Below are 20,885 nucleotides of genomic sequence, written 5' to 3'. Positions count from 1 at the left end.
CACCTGCAGCCGAGAAAGGAGAGCCTCATTTCCCCTGCGGCCTCCACGAACCAAGTCAGAGTGCTCTGAGTGCTCGTAACTCCTTGAGCTGAAAATAAAGCAACCGCCTACTCCATACTGTCCGGCAGTACTCACCAGCACCCATTTCCCTCCTGCCTTCACAGCGCAGTGTCCGCCTAACTGACAGCACGAGACGCCAGCAAAGCCAAAGTACTAGCAGTCAGAACAGCAAGTACAAAGAACAGCGGATACCCACATGTAGTTTTAGCACTCAAGAGGCAGAGACAGTTTGCAAGTTTGATGCCAGCTTGGCCAACACAGCATGTTTTAGGCTAGCCAGGGGTAAACTGAAAGAGCTTATCTAAAGAAAAGGTCAATGTTTGTCGGGGGCTGGAGAGATGGCTCAGGTTAAGAGCAATGTCTGCTCTTCCAGAGGTCCTGAGTTCAATTCCCAGCAACCACATGGTGGCTCACAACCATCTATCTAATGCCATCTTGCAGCTAGAATGTTGTATGCATAATAAATAAATCTTAAAAAAAAGAATGTTTGTCGGGAACCATAAGGGGTGAGGTGGATCCTAGCACCCACAGAACATGCATAAACATGAACAGCCCCCAAACACACACATTCACATATATACAGCCCTCCCCACTGGCTTCTCTGTGTTTCCCTAATTGTCCTGGAATTGCTTGTTAGACCAGGCTGGCTTTGAACTCCCAGAGATCTGCCTGCCTGTTTCCTGACTGATGGGATCAAAGACATATGCCACCACTGCCTGACTACCGAAGAAAAATGTACCAAAACTAAGTGTAATTTGTCATAGCACGTTTAACACTCCCAAAACTAAATCATACAGTTAATAGTGGCACAAAAACCAAAACCACATGATCACATCAATAGCCTGCGCAAAAGGCATTTGACAAAATTTATACGTTAACATGGAAGAATTATTCAATAAACTAGGAGCAGAATAAGATTTCCTCAACACGATACAGAACATCCATGAAAGACCTAAAGCAATTGTCACATTCAACAATGAAAGACTAAAAGTTGTCCCATTAAGCTGTCCTCTCTACCACCTCTCTTTAATTGCATTTTACAGCCAGGGCACCTGAGTAGGTAAAAGAAACAATGGCTTTTAAACTAGACGTGAAAAAGCTGAATGGCATGCAGTCACAAGACATGACTTCACACACAGTGAGGCCTGAGTAACTCACTCCAAAAGAACCTCCACAGTAAATTACTGAGTCTGCTGGATGAATATATAAAACTCAGTTGTATTTCCATATGTTATCCATGAATAATTTGTTTTAAAAAGGCAGTAATTCTACTTACAGTCACACTGAAAAGAACAAAATATGTAGGCAGGAGGATCTCTGGCCTTCAAGGTCAGCACAGTTTACATGTCAAGTCCTCGGGTAGACAGAGCTACATGGTGAGACCACTTCTTAAACCAAGAAACAAAAATAAAATACTTAATGCAGTTCCTATCATGAGCCCTGGTGGTTTCTGTAAAAAATCGATAGTCTGATCCTAAAATTCAAACGAATTAACAAGGCTATATTTAAAAGAAGCAATGCCGGAAGACTCGAACTTCCAAATTTCAAGACTTCCTCCAAAGCTACCGTACAGAGCAATACACTGAAACAGCAGACAGAACCAGGAGTCCAGAGATAAACTCTCCTGTAAGGGGACAACTGACCTATGACAGGGACAGCAGACCATCCCATGGGAAAGTACAGTCTTTTCAACAAAGACACACACAAGAGTAAAGTAAACCCTCATCTCACATGAAACAGATAAAAGCTAAGTGTAAGAGCTAAAGGAAGAGCAAGAGAGTCAGATTTCACCAAATTCACTCTTGTTAATAGTGAAGAACATCAAGGGGGTGAAAAGACAACTCAGGGAACAAGAGAAAACATGAACATGTCATCTGTGTGCTGTAATAAAGTGCCACAACTCAGTAAGATAGGATTGGGGCGTGGGACCGGAGAGGTGGCTCCGTGGTTAAGACCACTGGCTGCTCTTCCAGAGGTCCTGAGTTCCATTCCCAGCACCCACATGGTGGCTCACAAACACTTGTAGTGGGATCTGATGCCCCCTTATGGCATGCAGGTGTGCATGCAGATAGAGCACTCACCCACAAGAGATAAAGGCATTGAGGTGTACTCGGAGGGCACCTTTGTAGTCTGTGTGTCCCCTGGGTTTCATGTCTAGCTGGTGTGGGGAGGGGGAGAGGCAGGAAAAAAACCTTCAAATAAAAACCACAATGAAGCCTGGCGCAGTAGCTATAATCCCAGCAATCTGGGAGGCAGAGGCAGGTGGATCTCTATGAACTCTAGGCCAGCCTGGTCTACAAAGTGAGTCCAGGAAAGCCAAGGCTACATAGTGAAACCCTGTTTTTAAAAAACAAAAACAGAGTGGGGCTTGGTGGCTCACGCCTGTAATCCCAGTACTCAGGGAGGCAGAAGCAGGAAGACTGCTGTGAGTTCGAGGCCAGCCAGGTCTACAAAACAAGTTTGGCTACCCAGAGAAACCCTGTCTCGAAAGAAAGACAGAAAGAAAGAAAAGAAACAAACAAAACCCATAATAAAATAGCACTTCATACCCCAGAATGGCTATTAACCAAAAATCAGAAAATATCAGTGTTGGTAATGGTGTGAGACCCCTTGAAAACATTCTACTGCAGGTAGACTGTGAAATAGAGCCAGTTTGTGAAAATTAAAGAAAGAAAAGAAGTACTATTTTCCACCAACCCACGCCTGTGCATATGCCCAGAGAAATAAGAATTCTGGGCTCCATAAAAACCTAACCACAAGTGGCCACAGAATGTTACTCTCTACAGCTGAACAGCAGAAATAAGCCACGTGACTACCAATGGAAGGATGGATGAAAAAGATGATATAAACTGTTCAATGGCACTGACCCTTCCCCTTTGCTGTGTCTCCATTATGGTTCTAGGTCAGGCGGGACACTGCATGAAGCTGTCTCAAAAGCAAAGCCTTTCTGCGGTGCCGCTGCCCTGACCACACACAGATGGTGCCATGCAGGAGACAGACACTCTGCGAGGGCATGAGGCACTGCCGCGCTGATCTGTGCCGTCACCAGCAGGCAGCAGGTGCTCCTGAGTACCGTGTGGCTGACCTCTGGTGGAAATCCATCAGCTCGCTGACAAGGACTGTGCATGCCAGTTCCAGGTCTCCACCGCAGCCTCCCGAGGCGGCTGGTGCCGGGAAGTAGTGCTCGTAGATTGCCCACTGGTGGAAGTCCTGCCTGCAACAGGTAAGCGGGAGTCAGAGCTGAGGCGCGAGTTATGACCAGTGTCCCTAACATCCTCCAGTGGGCTCCCTCTGAGGAGTACACAGTTCTGGCCACTGGGCAAAGGGCAACCAGCATCAGCAGCCCAAGAACTCAGGGTGGAGTGAGGCTTCACTGTCTGCAAGGCCACGGCAGAGCCCACCTCTATCAGGGCAAGTCTGTGGCCAAGGCTGAGGCAGGTGTTAGCCCCGAGGGTGACGGCTGACATCTGTGAGCCCAGCAGGCAGATCAGTTCTGCCCATGACTGACTCCAACTGACTGCCCATGCAGGAACCCAGCACAGCCCAACGGGAGCAGCCAAGCCAAAGAGAGAGGCACCTTCGCTGAAGGGAAGGGTCTAAAGGACAGGGGACTGTGGTCCAAGAGGTGGAAACAGCCAAAAACAAGTGAGTTATCTCACACAAGGGGAGGTGAAGCTGTCCCTGTGATCTGAGATGTGCACACAATCCACTCCAGTACTAGAAGTGTGATGAAAGCAGGAAGGATGACTGAAGATGGGATTTATCTGTGGGGTGCTCCCCTGGCATGCACAAAGCCTGTGTTTCCACCCCCAGCTCTGCAGAAAACGGGGAAGAAGAGAACCCCTAAGACACGTCTAAATACAATCTCAAGGTACAGTGACCCAACGGGTTGGTTAAAAAGTGAGGCTCATGAGGCTGGTCAGATGGCTCGGCTGTTGAGCGCTGGGTGCTCTTGCAGAGACCCGAGGTTCAGTTTCCAGCACTGACATGGCAGCTACATCTGCCTGTAACTTCAGCTCCGAAGAACTGGCCACCTTCTTCTGGCCTCCGGGGACCACACCACACACACACACACACACATACACACACACACACACACACACACACACACAGGACCCCTTCCCCCCAACGGTACACCCATACAGATAAAATAAAAATAAATTATCTTTTTAAGTGAGGTTAGAATGAGGTCTTAAAAACAAAAGCAAACCCCAGCCGTGCTGTACTCAGTTTTTGGGCCCACCTCAAGGAGCCTGCGGACCCATGCGCCCCCATTGCCTCACGACAAACGGCCTGCTCTGTTGTCCCTATGGTCACTTGCTCTTACAGGGCCTGTCTTGCAGTCTCAGACCACTCCTTGTGTCTACTGTGGCTTTAGCAAAGTGCACAGAATGTATACACACTGTCAGTGTGGGCTCTGGTGGGGGTAGGTTCCTGTACAGGCCTCATCATCTGTCTTTATCTGTACACAGGTGCAGTGTGTGAGTGTGTGTGTGTGTGTGTGCGTGTGTGTGTGTGTGCATGCGTGTGTGTTGTCTCCTGGATCATTCTGGCACACTGAAGTTCAATGTTTCTTCAAGAAGAAATGAATGGCTGAAATGGTGCTCCCCCGCTGCTAGCTAAGCTGAGCTCCGTGCTTACGGTGGCCGTACGGAACACACTGACAAAGTATGAGCGGCCAGTGCTTGAACCCTTCTTACCTCTCAGTGTCTGAAAGAACATCAGCTTCAGGCTGAATTTCCAACTCCAGCTGTATCCAATCTTTGTACGTTAACTGCTTGACAGAAACATTCAAGGCAGGGAGGATGAAGCACAGAAATCACACTGTTTATAGGCATCTGCCAAGACCTGAGCCAGCCGTGGCAGCGCACGCCTTTAGTCCCAGCACTTGGAGGCAGAGGCAGGTGGATCTCTGTGAGTTCGAGGCCAGCCTGTGAGTCCAGGACAGCAGAGAAACCCTGTCTTTAAAAGCCAAAACAAAACCCTGAAGCCCCATGAAGATCTGTGTTCATGCTGTAATGAAATGCAGAACTGAGGCATACAGAAACTTACTGTTTATAAGCTCTGAATATGAAATGAAAACTGCTGAAGCCAGTTGTTTTGCCTGTCTGAGATCTGGTCTTACTTTTTACCTGAGGCTGGCCTCACACTTGTGGCAATCCTGTTTCAGTTCCCTAAGGGCTGGGATTACAAGCATGTGCTACCACACCTGGACACACTGGCATACTATCTACCTTCAAATAACCTGTTCCTGGCTAAACTATTATTCCACCCGGGGGTGCAGTGTTTAATCCCAGCACTCAGGGCAGAGGCAGGAGGATGTCTGTGAGTTTGTGATGGCCTTTGTGTCTCTGCTTCCAGCTCACACGCATCAACTGGAAATTTGGCACTCTTTGAATCAACAAAGACACCAAGACAGCAAAGCATCACAAGACTGAAAAGTGCCTGCGGGGAGAGGCCGAGCACAGCAAGGGCTTTCTGGAGTATTCCTACCACTTCAGAGACCCTGGTGGCTTCAATCCAGCCAAGTATTGTTTCAGCCTCTCAGGAGACACAGAGCCTGCTTATACATGGGCTTCTTCTAATTCCCCACCCCCAACACATGCGCGTGTACACGCACGCACGCACGCACACACAGACAGTCAGCACACGTGACATAGCAGAAGACATGGACACCTACATAAAACTTGTTCTCCTTCAGCAGCTCTTGGAAGCTGCTCCATCTCCACAGAGCGAGAGCAGCACTCTGCCAGTCTGCAGAAGGGAGGTACAAGGGTCTCCAGGGGACATGCGCTGCTGTGCACTTGGTAGGACAAGGCTCTCTGGCTTCCAAGAACAGTCTTAACATAACGAACTGAAACTGAAACAGACAGCGAATGTTCACAGTGAGAAGGGAATTCACAAGGTCACAGCTGGAACCACACTCACCAGGAGACCCTACATCACCCTCTTGGGGATGCAGAGCAGGCGAGGAGCGGGGGAGCAGGGCTCCCACGGTCTTCCTAAGCCCTGGCCTGGCTGGTGAAGGTTTGGCTGTGCCCCGCTGGGAGCTGAGGGCGGCTCTCTGGTGTTCGCTGGCTGCAGCCCAGGGTAGGGCATTGCCCTCCGTGAGGTAGCCGTGAGAGCCAACTGACTGGACCAGACAAGTGTCTCCCCAGTGACATACTCCCAGCATTTCTTGCTTACGTGGGACAGATGGGACTCTATGCCCCTATTTAACAAGAACTATTCAAGCGCTGAGCGTTTGCTTGGACAAAGACCATGCTGGGTCTCCGATCTCCACCCAAGCCCTAGGCCCAGGTCTCTCCAAGCTGGATTCCCTGGATGTTTATCTGGGCCTGTGAGGAGACTTTTCCAAAGCCTGCCTGATGAGTCTTTATTATTTGGAGACAGGGTCTCATTGAAGCCCAGCCTGACCCCAACCCTGGCCAAAACTGACCCTGAATGAACCTCAACTCCTTTGATCTTCAGCTCCTGAATGTTGAGGTTAAGGGTGTGACGCATCTGGTTTATGTGGTGCTGGGACCAAATGCAGACTTTTTGTTAGGCAAGTGCTTGACTGAGTTACTTGGTCAGCCCTAATGTTAGTGTGTGTGTGTGTGTGTGTGTGTGTGTGTGTGTGTGTGTGTGTGTGTGCGCGCGCGCGCGTGCATGCATACACGCGCTCGCAAGCCCAGAGGCCAAAAGGATTCTTTAAAACTGGAGTTAGAGAAGGCTCTTATACATGCTAGGATCTACCCTCCAGTCTTAAGAATAGAGCAGCCAGTGCTCTTAACCACTTTCTAAATCCCTGTTTATGTCCATTTATATATCTTCTGAGTGTGTGTGTGAAAAGGCACGTGTGGGCAACTTACAGGAGCTGATTCTCTCCCTTCCAACATGAGTTCCAGGGATTGTACTCACTTCCCCAAACCTGGCAGCAATCTTCACCACAGAGCCATTATGCTAATCCCCGTCTGCTTGCTTGCTTATCCATCCATCCATCCATCCATCCATCCATCCATCCATCCATCCATCTATGAGAGATTTCTCTCTCTCCTTTTTTTTAAAAAAGATTTATTTATGTATATGAGTGTTCTATCTGCATGTACTGTATACCTGCATGCCAGAAGAGGGCATCAGATCCCAGTGTAAATGACTGTGAGCCACCATGTGGTTGCTGGAAATTGAACTCAGGACCTCTGGAGAAGCAGCCAGTGCTCTTAACTGCTGAGCCATCTCTCCAGCATAAAAAGTTTTGTTTTGTTTTAAAGAAATAAATCTTATCATTTAACATACCTGAGCTATAACTGTCAGTATCCATGCAAAGAGGTAGCATAGACCTAACAGCTGTTGTCTTAGCCCCAATTTCAACTCAGAAAGAGATGCAACAGCAGTATTCAGCATTAAATAACCTTCAGGCAGGCAGACAGGTTGTCCCCGAGAGAGCCTGACAGATCATGCACCCACGCACTGAGATAAACACAAGAAAGCCGCAGAAGCCAGAGACCTTCAGACCAAAAAGCAGGAGGAATCTGAAACACGTACCTTCTTGATCAGGCCTGGAGATAAGTACTTGTGCAAAGAAGCACAGGGATGTTCAGAGAACTTGCATAAACAGTAAGAAATTGCTGCTGTACAGAATCTGCAATAAAGGAAAAGTAAACTGAATTCTCTGAACTGACCTCGGTGTGTTCTGAGCTGCCTGGTCTGAGCATCAGTCCTTGATCTGAAGAACTGTTGGACCACCATAGTTTCAGGGTCAGTGTCTCCTGTGAGGGAGATGCTGCCTCCAAAAGCTCACACCCACACTGAAGGTAGGGACAGGACACGACAGACACACAGTGGCATGTGCGAGCAGAGGCACACTTGCTTGTTGTGTGGGAAGAGCCATACCAAGAAACAAAAGCAATGAGGTATACACGGCCTGTCTTTTGGACGTGTCAGGTCGTTCAACGAAGGGCCAGTCAGGAAGGCTGGTGCAGGAACCTCTAGCTTAGGTGAGCATCACTTGTGGGGTATTTTTTGTTTTGATTTGTGTAAGAGCCTGAGAAACTAAATAAAAATGTGCTTCACCTCTTAGGAGGAAACAGTATCTGTGTTACAGCCTCAGCCACCTGTGTGGAGATATGACCTTCTGCATGTGCACACATGACACTGCAGGGGGAAGAGACAACAGAGAACAACGTCAGGAAGACGGAGGAAACAGCAAGAAGGGAGGGAAGACGGAGGGAAGAGCACACCGAGCCGGCGTCACCACCCACGCCTGGCGGCCTCACACTCATCCAAAAGCGCCCAGGAATGTCACTGGGCAAAATGAGATAACTAAAGATTGAGTCCAGCCTCGTTCATGCCAAGCATGTTCTGTCACTGACTGTGCCCCATCCCTGGTCTCTCATTTCCTTTTTAACTTTACTTTTCTTGTACGTGTATGGATGTTTTGCCTGCATAGATGGCTGTGCACCAAGCAGGTGTGATGGGTGCCCATGGAGGCCAGGAGAGGGTGTTGGATGCTCTAGAAATGGAAGTGGGCTGCTATGTGGAGCTGGAACAGATCCTGCATTCCCTCGACAGCAGCCAGCATTCAAGATTTTTTTTGTGTGTGTGTTGTTGTGCATACAATGTTCTGTTTGCAAGTATGCCTGCATGCCAGAAGATGGTTGCGAGCCACCACGTCGTTGCTGGGAATTGAACTTAGGACCTCCGGAAGAGCGGCCAATGCTCTTAACCTCTGAGCCGTCTCTCCGGTCCCCAGCAGCCAGTCTTCTTCACCATCTCTCTATCCCATCTCCCTAGCCCATGGTCCCTCGTCATCTCATTTGCTGAATACTTACTACTTTTCGAGAAGGGAAAACTGCTGAGGACTCAGCCAGGCCTTACCTCAGGCAAAATAGCAGGGACTCCCTTGTGCGGCAGGTCAGAAGGCTGCTCAAGAACTCAGGGACACAGAGGCTGCCGGCAGAAGCGTGGACACCTGGATTCACCTCTGGAAGCACAGACCTGGCCTCGCCCAGATGGACGGCAAGAGCTGCCAACCCCAGGACATGAGTGGCACTCAGGCTTGGGCCCTGAAATACGGACAAAGGCAGTGACAGTCTTTTCCCTAGCTAGATGGCTCAAAGGCCACGCAAAAGCATCAGTCTAGGCTCACTGCAGCTTTGAGTGACCTACAGGAGCCTACCTGGTGATAGAGCAGCTGGCAGAGCCGAGTGAGTACTGCAGGGAAAAGCGTGTGTCCACAAAGCGTCCTCACGAAAAGGGCAGCCCAGGGGCTCTGCCTGGAGATGGAGAACAGGCTGGTCAGAGGCCTAGGAAAGGGCCAGGGCTCTTCCAAACAGTGGCCCTTGTGTAACACAGACCATCAGCAGTCTCCACTGCAGTCCCCATCTGGCAAAGCTCAGCCTCGTCGCCCATCTTGGGAACAGAATTGCCTTGCTCAGCCCGCGGTCTCAGCACCACAGCACAGACAGAAATCGCCCTTACCTCTCTGGGGACACAAAGCTAGAGGCTGCCATTAGGTTCTGACAGAAGGCCGTGAGCAGGAGATCCACCACCTGGGAGGAGACACACCACAGTGAGGCTTCGGCCTCCTACATCTGAGTGACAGGAAGCAGGCTTAGGCACAAAGGGCTGTAACAAGGGCTGCACTTAATTCTTATTTATGTTGTGAATGTTGCATGTGTGGAGGCCAGGTGGCAACCGTCAGGAGTCTGTTCTCTGCTGCCACCTCTTGGGAAATGGGGATCAAATTCAGGCTGTCAGGCTTGCATTTAGAAACGAAGTTTCGGGGGAAGTTGGCACCAAATCCATGGGACTGAACCAGTACGTGTCAGCACACAAGCTAGAAACTTGAGCGTGCCCGGGGGGAAGGCAGGAAAACATTAGTTGCAAGGGAGAAAGGGGTAAACATATGGGCTCTGGTGCTGGAAACAGCCTTTGCTGCACAGGCTTCTTGAAAATGCAGGAGCATGCCACCAGAGCGGCCCTGCAATCCCTGCTCTCGGGACATGGAGACACAAAGCTCAGTTACAAAGTGATTTAAGAAACATTTCTTTAGGGGGGCTGGAGAGATGGTTCAATGGTTAAGCGCACCGGCTGCTCTTCCCGAGCCCAAGTCCCAGCACCCACATGGCAGCTCACAACTGTTTGTAACCCCTGTTTGAGGGGATCCAACTCCCTAACACATACAGGCAAAATACCAATGTATATAAAATAATAAAAATAAATAAAAAATTTAAAAAAAGAACATTTTTAGCTAAAAGCAGACTGGCCAACGGTGGCACGGTCAGTGCCTGAGTGGCCAACCCCTCACCGCACACCTTCTGCATCAGCCAAAGAGGCTGCCCCGGTCCGGAGGCCTCTTAGACGTACCGCCTCGTCCTGTCTCTGGAGTGTGGGAGTAAGGACACTGAGCTGAATCTTTGACCTCCGGAGGCTGCCATCACTGGTGCTGTGTCCCAAAGCAGCACTTAGTCTTTCCGAAACCACAGCCACCTGAGCAGATATGACTGCAAACAGAGAAGGCAGTCATGCAAGAGCTAGCACGGGGAGGACGATGTGACGGAGTGCCAGCAGGGCCCCGGGGGAGACTAGGTAGCGTTGGCCAAGCCGTTTCACCCCAATGTGGAGCCGCCCCACATGGAAAGAAGGGTGGCCACGTTGCGCCAGCCAGTCTCTCTGAGGTAGGACACTTCCACCAGTCTAAGCAAAGCCTCACAGACTCAGGACACCTAGGGTCACTCCAGAGGCCTCAGTGACTCAAGCATGCGGACCCCTGCCACTTTGTCAGAGCTGACCTGACACCCATCATCCCCACGCCCCACAACGCTACATTCTGAGCTGGGTGAAGTCTAATAAACGTCAACTCTTGGGAGGTTGAGGCAAGAAGATCAATTGAGCTCTGAAGTTTGGGCCAGTCTGGGCAATGCAGCAGGAGCAGCAAGAGCCCATATGCACACACAAAGCCACACATGGCACCACAGTTTACACAAACGGCCAGGAGGCTGTGCTTCAGGCTCTGTACCTGAAGAAGAGTGTGTTAAGCAGCAGCCTTGGCGAAGCTGTGGCAACGCCCACGTTTGCTAACGCTTTCCTGTGCCACTGTTTTGATGCCTATAAAAATCAATCCACAGGAAAGTAAAATCTATTGTGCATAAAAAAATCTATCGTACATAGGTTGGAGGTTGGGTGTATAATGCACACCTTTAATCCTAGCATAGGACATCCAGGGCTACATGGACAAACCCTGTCTTAAAAAAAAAAAGATTTCCGGTTTAGATGTGGGTCGTTACACAATGAAGGATTCAGGTTATTTTTGTTTTCCCAATTACTTTTAGTTAAGTGTGTGTGTGTGTACACGCACGCGCTCTGGGTGATGTGTGCATGGGCGCCACAGCACCTGGGGTTACAGGAAAGTCACATGGTACGGGTGCTAGGAGCCACAGCCAGGCTCTCTGCAAGAGTGATGCCGAGCCATCTCTCCACCCCAGTTCAAGCAGCTCTTCTGTTTCTTTGCTTTGTTTTTGTTTTATTATTTTTAATAAGCAAAAGAAAAAAGACTAACACACTAAATAAAAACTTAATAAAAACTGTGGTGAATTTACTTTAAATTGTACATGCATTAAAATAAAAAACCACTGCAAGTTTGCTTCTGGTGCCATGGCCTGCTGTGCTAAGCCAGGGCTTTCCACCCCAGAGGGCACTTTGAGCTTAGCATTTCACAAGATGCTGTGCAGAAGCAGAAATGAGAAACACTTCCAAGGTGATGGACATTGTATCTATTTAGACTCTAAAAGACACTCACCCTTCCTAACGCTGTGACTCTGTCATACAGTTCCTCATGCTGTGGTGACCCCCAAACATGAAATTATTCACTGCTATTTCACAGATGTAATTTTGCTACTATTATGAACTGTAATGTAAATATCTGTGTTTTCAAACGGTCAAGGCAACCCCTGTGAAAGGGTCATTTGACCCTCACAGGCTGAGAACCTCTGATCTAGACAGTCAGTAAGAACCTGTGCTTAGAAACTTCAGTTTTCTTCCTCTCTACCATGTTTTATTGGGATACAAAAAGATCCACCTCCCGTGCTTGCTGTATGACAGGACGGAGACCACCCCCACCACTGTGTGACAGGGCAGAGAGACTGTCCCCACAGTGTGACAGGACAGAGAGGCTGTCCCCAACACTGTGAATTCCCTCTTCTTCCAGTCTTTGGGCAGATCATCTGCCAAACTCGGAGCCACAGGAAGGGCAGGCCAGCCTGTCACTCTGGCTGCATTCACACAGAGCACAGACACAACCACACACAGCCCCATCCCCCTTTCTTACCACTGTATTGGGTGGGGTCTGTCATTAAGGCTCTCAGCTCTTCGAGCGCTGCCGTGAGCAGTCCCAGGGGCTGGTTGGCACAGTCAGGGTCTCTTCTTTTTCCTGAGGCGGCACCTGAGCCGGGGAAGAGCATTTTAGAAATCCGGTCAAATGGTAATCACTCTCAATGAGATTCTCTACTATAAACAGAAAACCCTTCTACACGTGGGAAATGCTGAACAAGAAATCTCCGCTCTACAGCTTGTGTGGCTGGCGGGCAGTCTCCGGGAGGTCTTCTTTTTGATGCTGGTGGATACCACGTACAATATCAGGATAAAGATGTGGAAACATGACTCAAGGCAGAACACGTGCCAATAAGGTATAGGGCACTGGGTTTAACTCCTAGCAACACACACTTAGGAAATTATCAACAATTTCACAGAAGGAGAGAGAGAAGAGAGCAAGTCTGGAGAGATGGTTCAGGGATTAAGTGCACTGCCCATCTCTTCAGAGAACCCAGGTTTGAGTCCCAAACTGTGGCCTGCACAGTCTCTGGGAATCTGATGCCCTCTTCAGGCCTCTGATGGCACCAAAACACACCCAGGATACACACATGTACACATAGGGTGCAAAAGTTCCTTGGGTGCTCCTCTCACTGTGGCCAGAGCACTAGGCATTAAAGAACGGGGCAGGTGGGACATGCCAGCTCACTGATCACAGCCTCCCAGGGCAAACAAGACTCGTCACTGTTCTCGTGGGTAGAGACCCTGGCCTAGGGTTGGAGAGATGGTTCAGTAGTTAGGAGTGCTGGCTGCTGGGTTTGATTCCTAGAACCCACGTGGTGGCTCACAGCTGTCCGTACTGCAGATCCAGTGCACACATGCACACATACACACTCCCATAATAACAAAAAACAAACCCTGCAACCCACTATGAAGCAGATTGTACAGTTAAAAAAACTAACCACAGCTGACCTCACTATGCTGTGACCTTGACTGTATCAGTAGACACCAAATACAGAGGCGGGCTGTACACCGTGCTTCCCAGAGGGCAGGAGGTGGCCAACGGTCAGGGCCGCCAAGGCCACACGCCCATGGGCTGCTGGTCACAGCCTACTGCACCCAGGCGAGAAAAAAAATCTGACCACTGGGGCCTGCTGCAGGAGGCAGGCGCATTGCGGAAACAGAGGGACAGGGCCAGCAGGTGACCTAGAGCCTCACCTTCAGGCTGCTTCTGCTCGGCCGTTGCACAGGCTTGGCGATACGCTTCATATACTGAGGACGGAATCTTATCTGCTCTGGAGAAAGAGAGAACAACACCCACATTAGCTACAACACTGTTTTGGTCCCAAAGCCATTTCAACAGTGCATATGGTATTGTTTTGTGTTTTAGTCCTTTCCAGTGCTGGGGATTGAACACACTGAGCAGCGCTCTACACTTGAGCCACACCCCTAGCCAGCCATTTTATTAGTTTCAGCAGAAAACAAATCACATCTGTTTTTTTCTTACTTGCATTAAAATATTCAGGCGACACACAGCAGTCTGTGTGACCAGACTGTCTCTTGTACAATGGTTCCGGCCTGTGTGTTGGGGTTTGTCTCTGGAGCGCAGCCTCCTGTTTGAATTTTGCCAAGTCCAGAAGGTAGGCTCTCTCAGCACCACGAGAATATCTGTGCTGAAGTCTTCCTAAGTTAATTTCTGGGGCAGTCCCAGAACCGTCTGCTACTCAGTGAGATGTCTGCAGAGAGGTGACATCCTGGCCATGCTGCCAGGTGGCTGCAGCCAAAGCCGCTGCAGACACAGACTGCGCCAGCTCCTGTCAACACTTCCCGTTTCAATGAGGCTTGGCTAGGAGGAGTGCAGCTCAGCCAGGCGGTGGCACATGCCTGTAACCCAAGTTCTAGGATAGCCTGTAATCCAAGTTCTAGAGAGAGAGTTCCAGGAAAGCCAAGGCTACATGGAGAAACCCTGTCTGTGCCTGGTGTGTGCAGGGCTCTGGATTCTATTCCCAGCACCACAAAACAAAAACAAAACACAAAAAAACCTAGATGAAATAAAAATTTTTGATGTTTTGATGAGAAAATATCTTACTACATAGCCCTGGCTGACCTGGAATTTGTTATGCAGACCAAGTTACTCTTGAACTCAGAGATGAGCCTGCCTCTACTTCCTGCCTATGCCTTCCAAGTACTGGATGTACCTCTAGGCCTGGCTTGAAATGAAGAAAAGCTTTGGTCCAACAAATAGTCCCAGCAAGCAGAAAGATGTCACCCAATTCATTGAACAAGATACCAAAAGCAGTCAAGACACACGAGAAAACTACAGACACAGGCATGAAGCCCACTGAGTCTAACTACATTAAATTTAGTTCATTTAGTGAAAGCCAGACATGGTGGTACATGCCTGTGATCCCAGTACTTAGGAGGCAGACGCAGGGATGTTAGCCTGGGCTACATAGTAAAACTCGTCTCAAAACAAACAAACAAAAGCAGGTGCAGTAGTGCGCACCTGCAATCTGTGCACCTGCGAGATGGAGGCAGCAGGAGAATCAGGAGCTCAGGGCCAGCCTCAGCTACATAGCAAGTTTAAGCAAGAGCTACATGAGATTGCTTCATGGCCAGCCTCAGCTACATAACACAGTCAAGAGTGGGCTACGTGAGACTGTTTTGTGACCCACTGCAATTGACGAGGGCTGTCGTGGATTGGGACTGTTTCCTCATGGGCTCAGCAGACGGTTCAGAGCTGGGGTCAATGCTTCTCCCTGTTCCAGAGACTATAGGCAGTGAGGAATGTGCTGCACGATGGCGTCCCTCTGTGACGAGCTGTAGACAGGGCCTGTCATAGGTGGGCCGCTACAGGCAACCACACCTCTGAGTTCACAACTGCCACGGTTGTGCAGAGGATAAGGGGTGGCATTTCACAGCCTCTGCCTCTCTTCTGGCTCTACCTACTCTAAGGCTCAGGACACACCATGGAAGAAAGGGCAGCAAATATTCAAATACTCTGTATGAAAAAAAAAAAAAAAGGCCAGTGTGGTGCCACACGCTTTTTTCCCAGCACTCAGGAAGCAGAGATTTACCTCTGTGAGTTCCAGAGCCACTTAGTGACGGGCCTATTCCTAATAAGTAAATAAAAGACTATGACAAATATAAAAATTGATAAGAATCTCAGGGATGATCTATTTTTAGATTAAAAAATTATGTTGGGCTGGGTGTGACAGTGCATGTCCTTTAAACTGGTACTTGGGAGGCAGAGGCAGGCAGATCTCTGAGTTGGAAGGGCTAGCCTGGTCTACAAGGTGAGTCGAGGACAGCCAAGGCTACACAGAAAAACCCTGTCTTGAAAAAAACTAAACAAGTCTTGAAAAAAACTAAACAACAACAAAATATTATGTCGGGAGGTCAACGGTCAATTTTTTTGTTGTTGTTTGTTTTGGTTTTTCAAGACAGGGTTTCTGTGTATAAGAGCCAATGGGCAACTTTTAGAAGTGGGCTCTCTCCTTCCACAGCGTGGGTCCTAGGAATTGGGCCTTGGGCTGTCAGGAGTGGTGGCAAGTGCCTCTACCCACTGAGCCACCTCACTAGCCTAAGGAATGGTCTTCTTAGAAAACATAAAAAGTAGTTTTACCTTCCTGGCCTGGCTCCTTTCCATGTTCTTGTGAGCCCCACTATATCCTAAGTCTCAACAGAAACTGGAGGAAATTTCCCACATCCCTCAGGAATAAAGACTTTTCAGACAAAGCAGTTGGCTGCTGGAGGCCATCACGTGGGCTAGACAAGGCTGAATCCCTGAGACATAACCAGACAGGTTATGCCTAAGTCTCCAGACAGGAGCGTCCCAGGATCTTACCCTGTCTTCTAAATCTGCCATTTGCAGTGACCATGCTTGATACACTGGCTCTAGCCCCAGCTCATTCATCCTAAAACATCAGTGAAGTACCGCGGGAAGGAGTTACAGCCGGAGACAGTCTGTCTTCTTGAAAAGTGTGACCAATAATTTGGCCGGTATGTTATGACTAAAACACACATGTGATAAATTTCTCTATGAACAAACTGAAATTCTTTGCTCCATTAAAACCCACCGGACATAGAGCGGCCACTGTGGAAGCTCTTGCTCACCTCTTCAGGGTCTCTATAAAGGCCACTCGAGAGTCAGGAACCTCCGGGAGCTGTGGAAAGAGCAGTCGTGTGAGTAGCAGGTGCGTGAGCAGCAGGTGGACGGGGAGCAGCAGGCAGGCGGGAGCAGCAGGCCGGGAGTAGAAGGCAGCGGTGGGGAGCAGCAGGTGGACGGGGAGCAGCAGGCAGGCAGCACATCCTCCAGAGCTAGCAGGAGACGATGAGGGTACTCACCACTCTCGGTGCGAGTAGCGTGGGGAGGAAGTGGGACAGGAAGTAGGGCCTCCTGAATATACTGTGACACGGAGAAGCAGACATGCTGCAGTGAACGCAGGAAAATGGCTTCTTCCACCAAGCTGCCCCCAGCCCAGTAGGGCATTTCTCACCACAAGGCTTTGATGTGTTTCATGCTCAGGGATCACAACAATTCAACAAAGCTACTCAGTTCCCCCAGCCTGGCTCCTACTGGTCACGCCAGAAGCACTAAAGGAAAATCTCTTCCTAGCCTGGGTCAGTAATCCTTCCCTTGTGGCTCTAGCTAGGTACCATCTATCACCTGTTCCAGAGTACAAGTGTACCAAATACTGTCCCAGAAGAGACAGGCTCTGTGTGGTGGCACATCTCTTTACTGTTAGTTCCCAGGGGACAGAGGCAGGCAGGGAGTTGAAAGCCAGCCTGGTCTACATAAAGAGTTTTAGACCAGCCAAGTCTACACAATAAGACTGTCTAAAAACAAAACAAAGGTGACAAAGAAGTCGACACAGATCTGCCCTCACTCTCTGCCACCTCAGAACTCACCTCTGACACAGCATCCACACCAACTCCTGTCTCCCAGAACAGACTGTGACCCTCCCATCACCGTGTGAAAACGGGACAGACTTCAAGAGTCTCAGGATATGAGTGGCAGCATGTGTGAGCAAGTGTGAGCATGCTGCAGCCAGCAGTCGCTCTGCAGCAGCTTCTGTTCCTACCTGGCCTCCATGACAGGCATTGGGATTTTCCCTGTTTGTTCAAACACCACGATGGCCTTCTCAACGTCCTGGATCGCTTGGCTCTGAGGCTGGCTCCATACAGGGCGGGAGAGAGAAATCAAGTGAGCGTGCAGAAAGACCTGGCAACAACTTGCATTCCTTGTTGCCAGGCGTTTCTGGACATTTTAGAGATAAAAGGTGCGGTGTCTACCATACACCTCACAATATTGTGGAATATTCACAAATCCCCCAGGTCCTTTTTGGTCTCACATGAGCCCTGGGATCAGATCAGCTTAAAAAGCCAGTGCCGACCTCCTCACTCCTGTGTCTGGTGTGAGCCCTCTCTGTCTGTCTCCCTGTCTCTTTCTCTGCCGATCTTCCAGGATAGAAGGTGGAAGGCTTCCAGATGGGCCAGAATAGAGGCTTAATAGAGGCTTATTTCAAAAGATTCTGAAATAGCAAAGCTAGGTGTGGCAGCAAATGTCCACAATCGAAGTACCCAGGAGGTGAGGGCTGGGTCAGCCTGGGCTACATGATCTTGTCACAACGAAAACAGGGATGGGAGAAACAGAGAGGCAAAACAGCTCAGTGGGTAACAGTCCCTGCCATGCGGGCCTGGGAAACCTGACTTAGAACCCCTGGATCCCCACGAAAGAGAAAACCCTCCACAAATCGTCCTCTGACCTCCACATGTGCACACGCATGCCCCTGCCCCCGGATATCATGAAAAATAAAAATGGGCCAGCAAGATGGTCCAGGAGGTAACGGTGTTTGCCACCGGGCTACAGACCCAAGCTCAATCCTCGGGACCCATGAGGTGAAAGGAGAGAAGGCATTCCAGTCATCCTCTAGCCTCTGCACAGGCACCACCTCATATGAACACACAAATAAGTGTGATAAAATTAGAAGACTAAAATTAAACTAAATGAAGAATTGTAAACTAAAAACATCCCGAGGAGAGTCCACTGTAGCACAGGCGTGTCTTCAAACATGGCTACCACTGTCAAACAGACTCTGAGGGACAAAACACACAAAGCGCTTTCAGGAAAACAGCCCTGCCAGCTCCAAGCCACAACCCAACTGATGCAAGGACAACGGGTCCACAGAAAGCAACACTCGTTACCTCTGCGATGTCCCCAGCGGAGGACAGATCCTCATACAGTCCCATGTTCTCCAGGGAAACCTTCAGAGGAGCAAAACAACAGTGAATCCAGAGGCAGGCGCTGGGTGCTGCCATGCAGGCTGGAGCAGTGACCACACTTGCCTTGAGGTCAGCGAGCCTTGTCTTGGCCAGCGAGATGTAGTCTGTAAGCAGGACATGGTACTTGCGTGGGACCAGGGGCGGGTGGAAAATGTGCACCTACGAGAGAGCACAGTCCAGCAAGGTCAGGCCACAGGCTATCACGGTGTCTTGCTGGAACACTGACGGCACTAGACAATGAGTAAGTACAGTGATGATGATGAGATGGTCAGGACAGGCATGACACCTGGGACTTTTGAAACTGAAACCCGTAAGGAGCTGGTGTGTGTGTGTGTGTGTTGGTCATAGCTCTATTATCTTGTACTGGCACCTGCCAGTCTTAAAGAATGGTTAGTTTGGCCACAAACAATAGTGTACAAGGAAGACTGGGGTCCAGACTCAGAGCAAAAAATAGATCCTCGCACACTCACTAATCTACCACTAACCCTTCCTCCACAGCCTCTTTCCAGAGCCCACCTGGACCTGCTCACTCTCCCGAGAGCCCGTGCTGGGATGGGCATAAACCAGCCATGGCTCCGTGTGCCATGCAGGAAGCTGGAGTGAGCCTTGGAAAGGACACCACGAGCAGAGAACAGGATGCAGCAGCTGGCTCCTTACCTGCATGTACCGAGCAGGTTCCCAGGGCACGAGGTCAGACAGGAATTTAAAGAGGAAGACCAGCGTCTTCTTGCTGCAGCTGTGGTAGCCAGAGGCGCTCCCAAAGGACTCCTGCAGAAAGACAGAGAGATGACATGAGGCCCAGTGGCCAGCCACTGCTCAGTAGGTGCCCACTCTGTGGCTGTGTTGGCCAACAAGGGCTTAGTAGCTATGGTCTGCCCCAAACAGAAAACACGGAAGTGACTTTGCTTCACAGATGGGCCATGATTATTAGAGAAGTCAAACTGCTTGGTAAACAGTATCTGTGGCAGGCTGTGCTGGCTCAGGCCTGTAATTCCAGCACTCGGGACGAATGTATTTGGATACATGGCGAGTTCCAGCCCAGACTGGACTAAAACCGAAACCCTGTCTTGAGACAACAGACAACAATGACAAAAGAGAGGTGCAGATATAGCTCAGTTAGTGGAGTGCTTGTCTGGCACAAGTAACACCCTAAGTTCAATCCCAGCAATCCTAAAAGACAGGTGTGGCAGTGCAGGCCTGTACCCCAGCGCTGTGGAGGTAGGGACACATGGGTCAGGTTGGAAGTTTACCCTCAACAACACAGTGGGTTTGAGCCAGCCTGGGTAAAATGAGACCCTGTCTCAAAAACAGAAACAAAGCAAACAAAGTAAAATAAACCAAGATAGTAAGTATGGGACCCTGGGTGGAACAGGAACACAATCGGTCCACCAGGCCAACCCTCACACATCCATTTCGTTTCTGTCTCCAAACTCAGCAAAACCGGAAATGTCACCACAGGACAGAGATCCAAGGGAAAAGGCCCCAAGTGCTGCCTCTGACCCCAAGCAAAGACACTGGAGTCACAGAGCCTGAGGCAGCCCTGCTGCCATGGACGCTATGCCAGGATGGGGTTAAACCACGCGGTGAGGGAACAGACTTCAAACCGATCAGAGCGCGGACTTTCTCATATATGAATTGCGAAGAGAATGTCCACATGTGAAAACTGCCCAACCCTAACTCCAGAGTCCTGTCTCGCTGGCCATGTGGGATGGACAATAACCACAAAGAGTCCTGTCTCGTTGGCCACGTGGGACAGACAGTGCATACTTGGGACCAAATGTTAAGCTACCAGTGAACTGAAGCTTTGCGGTGGGCTGTGGAAGTGCACAATTTGTCACAATCAGCCAGTTCTGTTGCATGTTAGACTTGCAAATACTAAACACCATTCAGCCAGGCCGTGGGAGTGCACCCCTTTGATCCCAGCAGGCAGGTGGAACCCAAAGTTTGAGGCTAGCCTGGTCTACAGAGTGAGTTCCAGGACAGCCAGGGCTACACAGAGAAACCAAACCCAGTCAAAAAACAAAAGGGGGATTGTTCATAACGCCATGCTGGTATCTGAGGTCAAGAAAGGCAGCTCAGAGACATCAACTGTCTGCTAAATGCAAGGAAGCGGCAACACCTCTGGATCCAGTCAGGCCAAGCTGACTCTACTCACAGGCTGCTCAGGCCCACCCAAGCTCCTAACATGGTTCTTTTTTGGGGCTAAAGAGATTTCTCAGCTGCTGACAGCACTAGTACAGGCACGCGTG

General features: G+C 49.7%; 1 protein-coding gene across 5 annotated transcripts in view; it reads right to left on the bottom strand.

Annotated features, from left to right (window-relative positions):
* Positions 1-20,885, bottom strand: part of Fanca (FA complementation group A) — a 41,381-nt gene that overhangs the window by 9,295 nt on the left and 11,201 nt on the right. For 2 of the 5 annotated variants that reach the window (XM_060391820.1, XM_060391821.1), the window contains 17 exons: positions 19,294-19,404; positions 18,700-18,795; positions 18,559-18,618; positions 17,436-17,524; positions 16,699-16,759; positions 16,468-16,517; positions 13,570-13,646; positions 12,371-12,484; positions 10,411-10,547; positions 9,523-9,593; positions 9,221-9,317; positions 8,920-9,107; positions 7,588-7,684; positions 5,741-5,920; positions 4,761-4,837; positions 3,146-3,274; positions 4-88 (listed from right to left, as the gene is read on the bottom strand). In XM_060391820.1, the coding sequence (XP_060247803.1) occupies positions 4-88; positions 3,146-3,274; positions 4,761-4,837; positions 5,741-5,920; positions 7,588-7,684; positions 8,920-9,107; positions 9,221-9,317; positions 9,523-9,593; positions 10,411-10,547; positions 12,371-12,484; positions 13,570-13,646; positions 16,468-16,517; positions 16,699-16,759; positions 17,436-17,524; positions 18,559-18,618; positions 18,700-18,795; positions 19,294-19,404 (1,719 nt within the window). Of the gene's footprint in view, positions 1-3; positions 89-3,145; positions 3,275-4,760; positions 4,838-5,740; positions 5,921-7,587; positions 7,685-8,919; positions 9,108-9,220; positions 9,318-9,522; positions 9,594-10,410; positions 10,548-12,370; positions 12,485-13,569; positions 13,647-16,430; positions 16,518-16,698; positions 16,760-17,435; positions 18,450-18,558; positions 18,619-18,699; positions 18,796-19,293; positions 19,405-20,885 lie in introns of those variants that run through there. The other 3 variants (XM_021631209.2, XR_009594506.1, XR_009594507.1) reach the window with 3 other exon arrangements.

The sequence above is a fragment of the Meriones unguiculatus genome, chromosome 10 (genome assembly GCF_030254825.1).
Source record: "Meriones unguiculatus strain TT.TT164.6M chromosome 10, Bangor_MerUng_6.1, whole genome shotgun sequence".
Taxonomy (NCBI): domain Eukaryota; kingdom Metazoa; phylum Chordata; class Mammalia; order Rodentia; family Muridae; genus Meriones; species Meriones unguiculatus.
The sequence above is the reverse complement of the archived record's forward strand: the minus strand, read 5'-3'. Positions and strand labels throughout refer to the sequence as shown.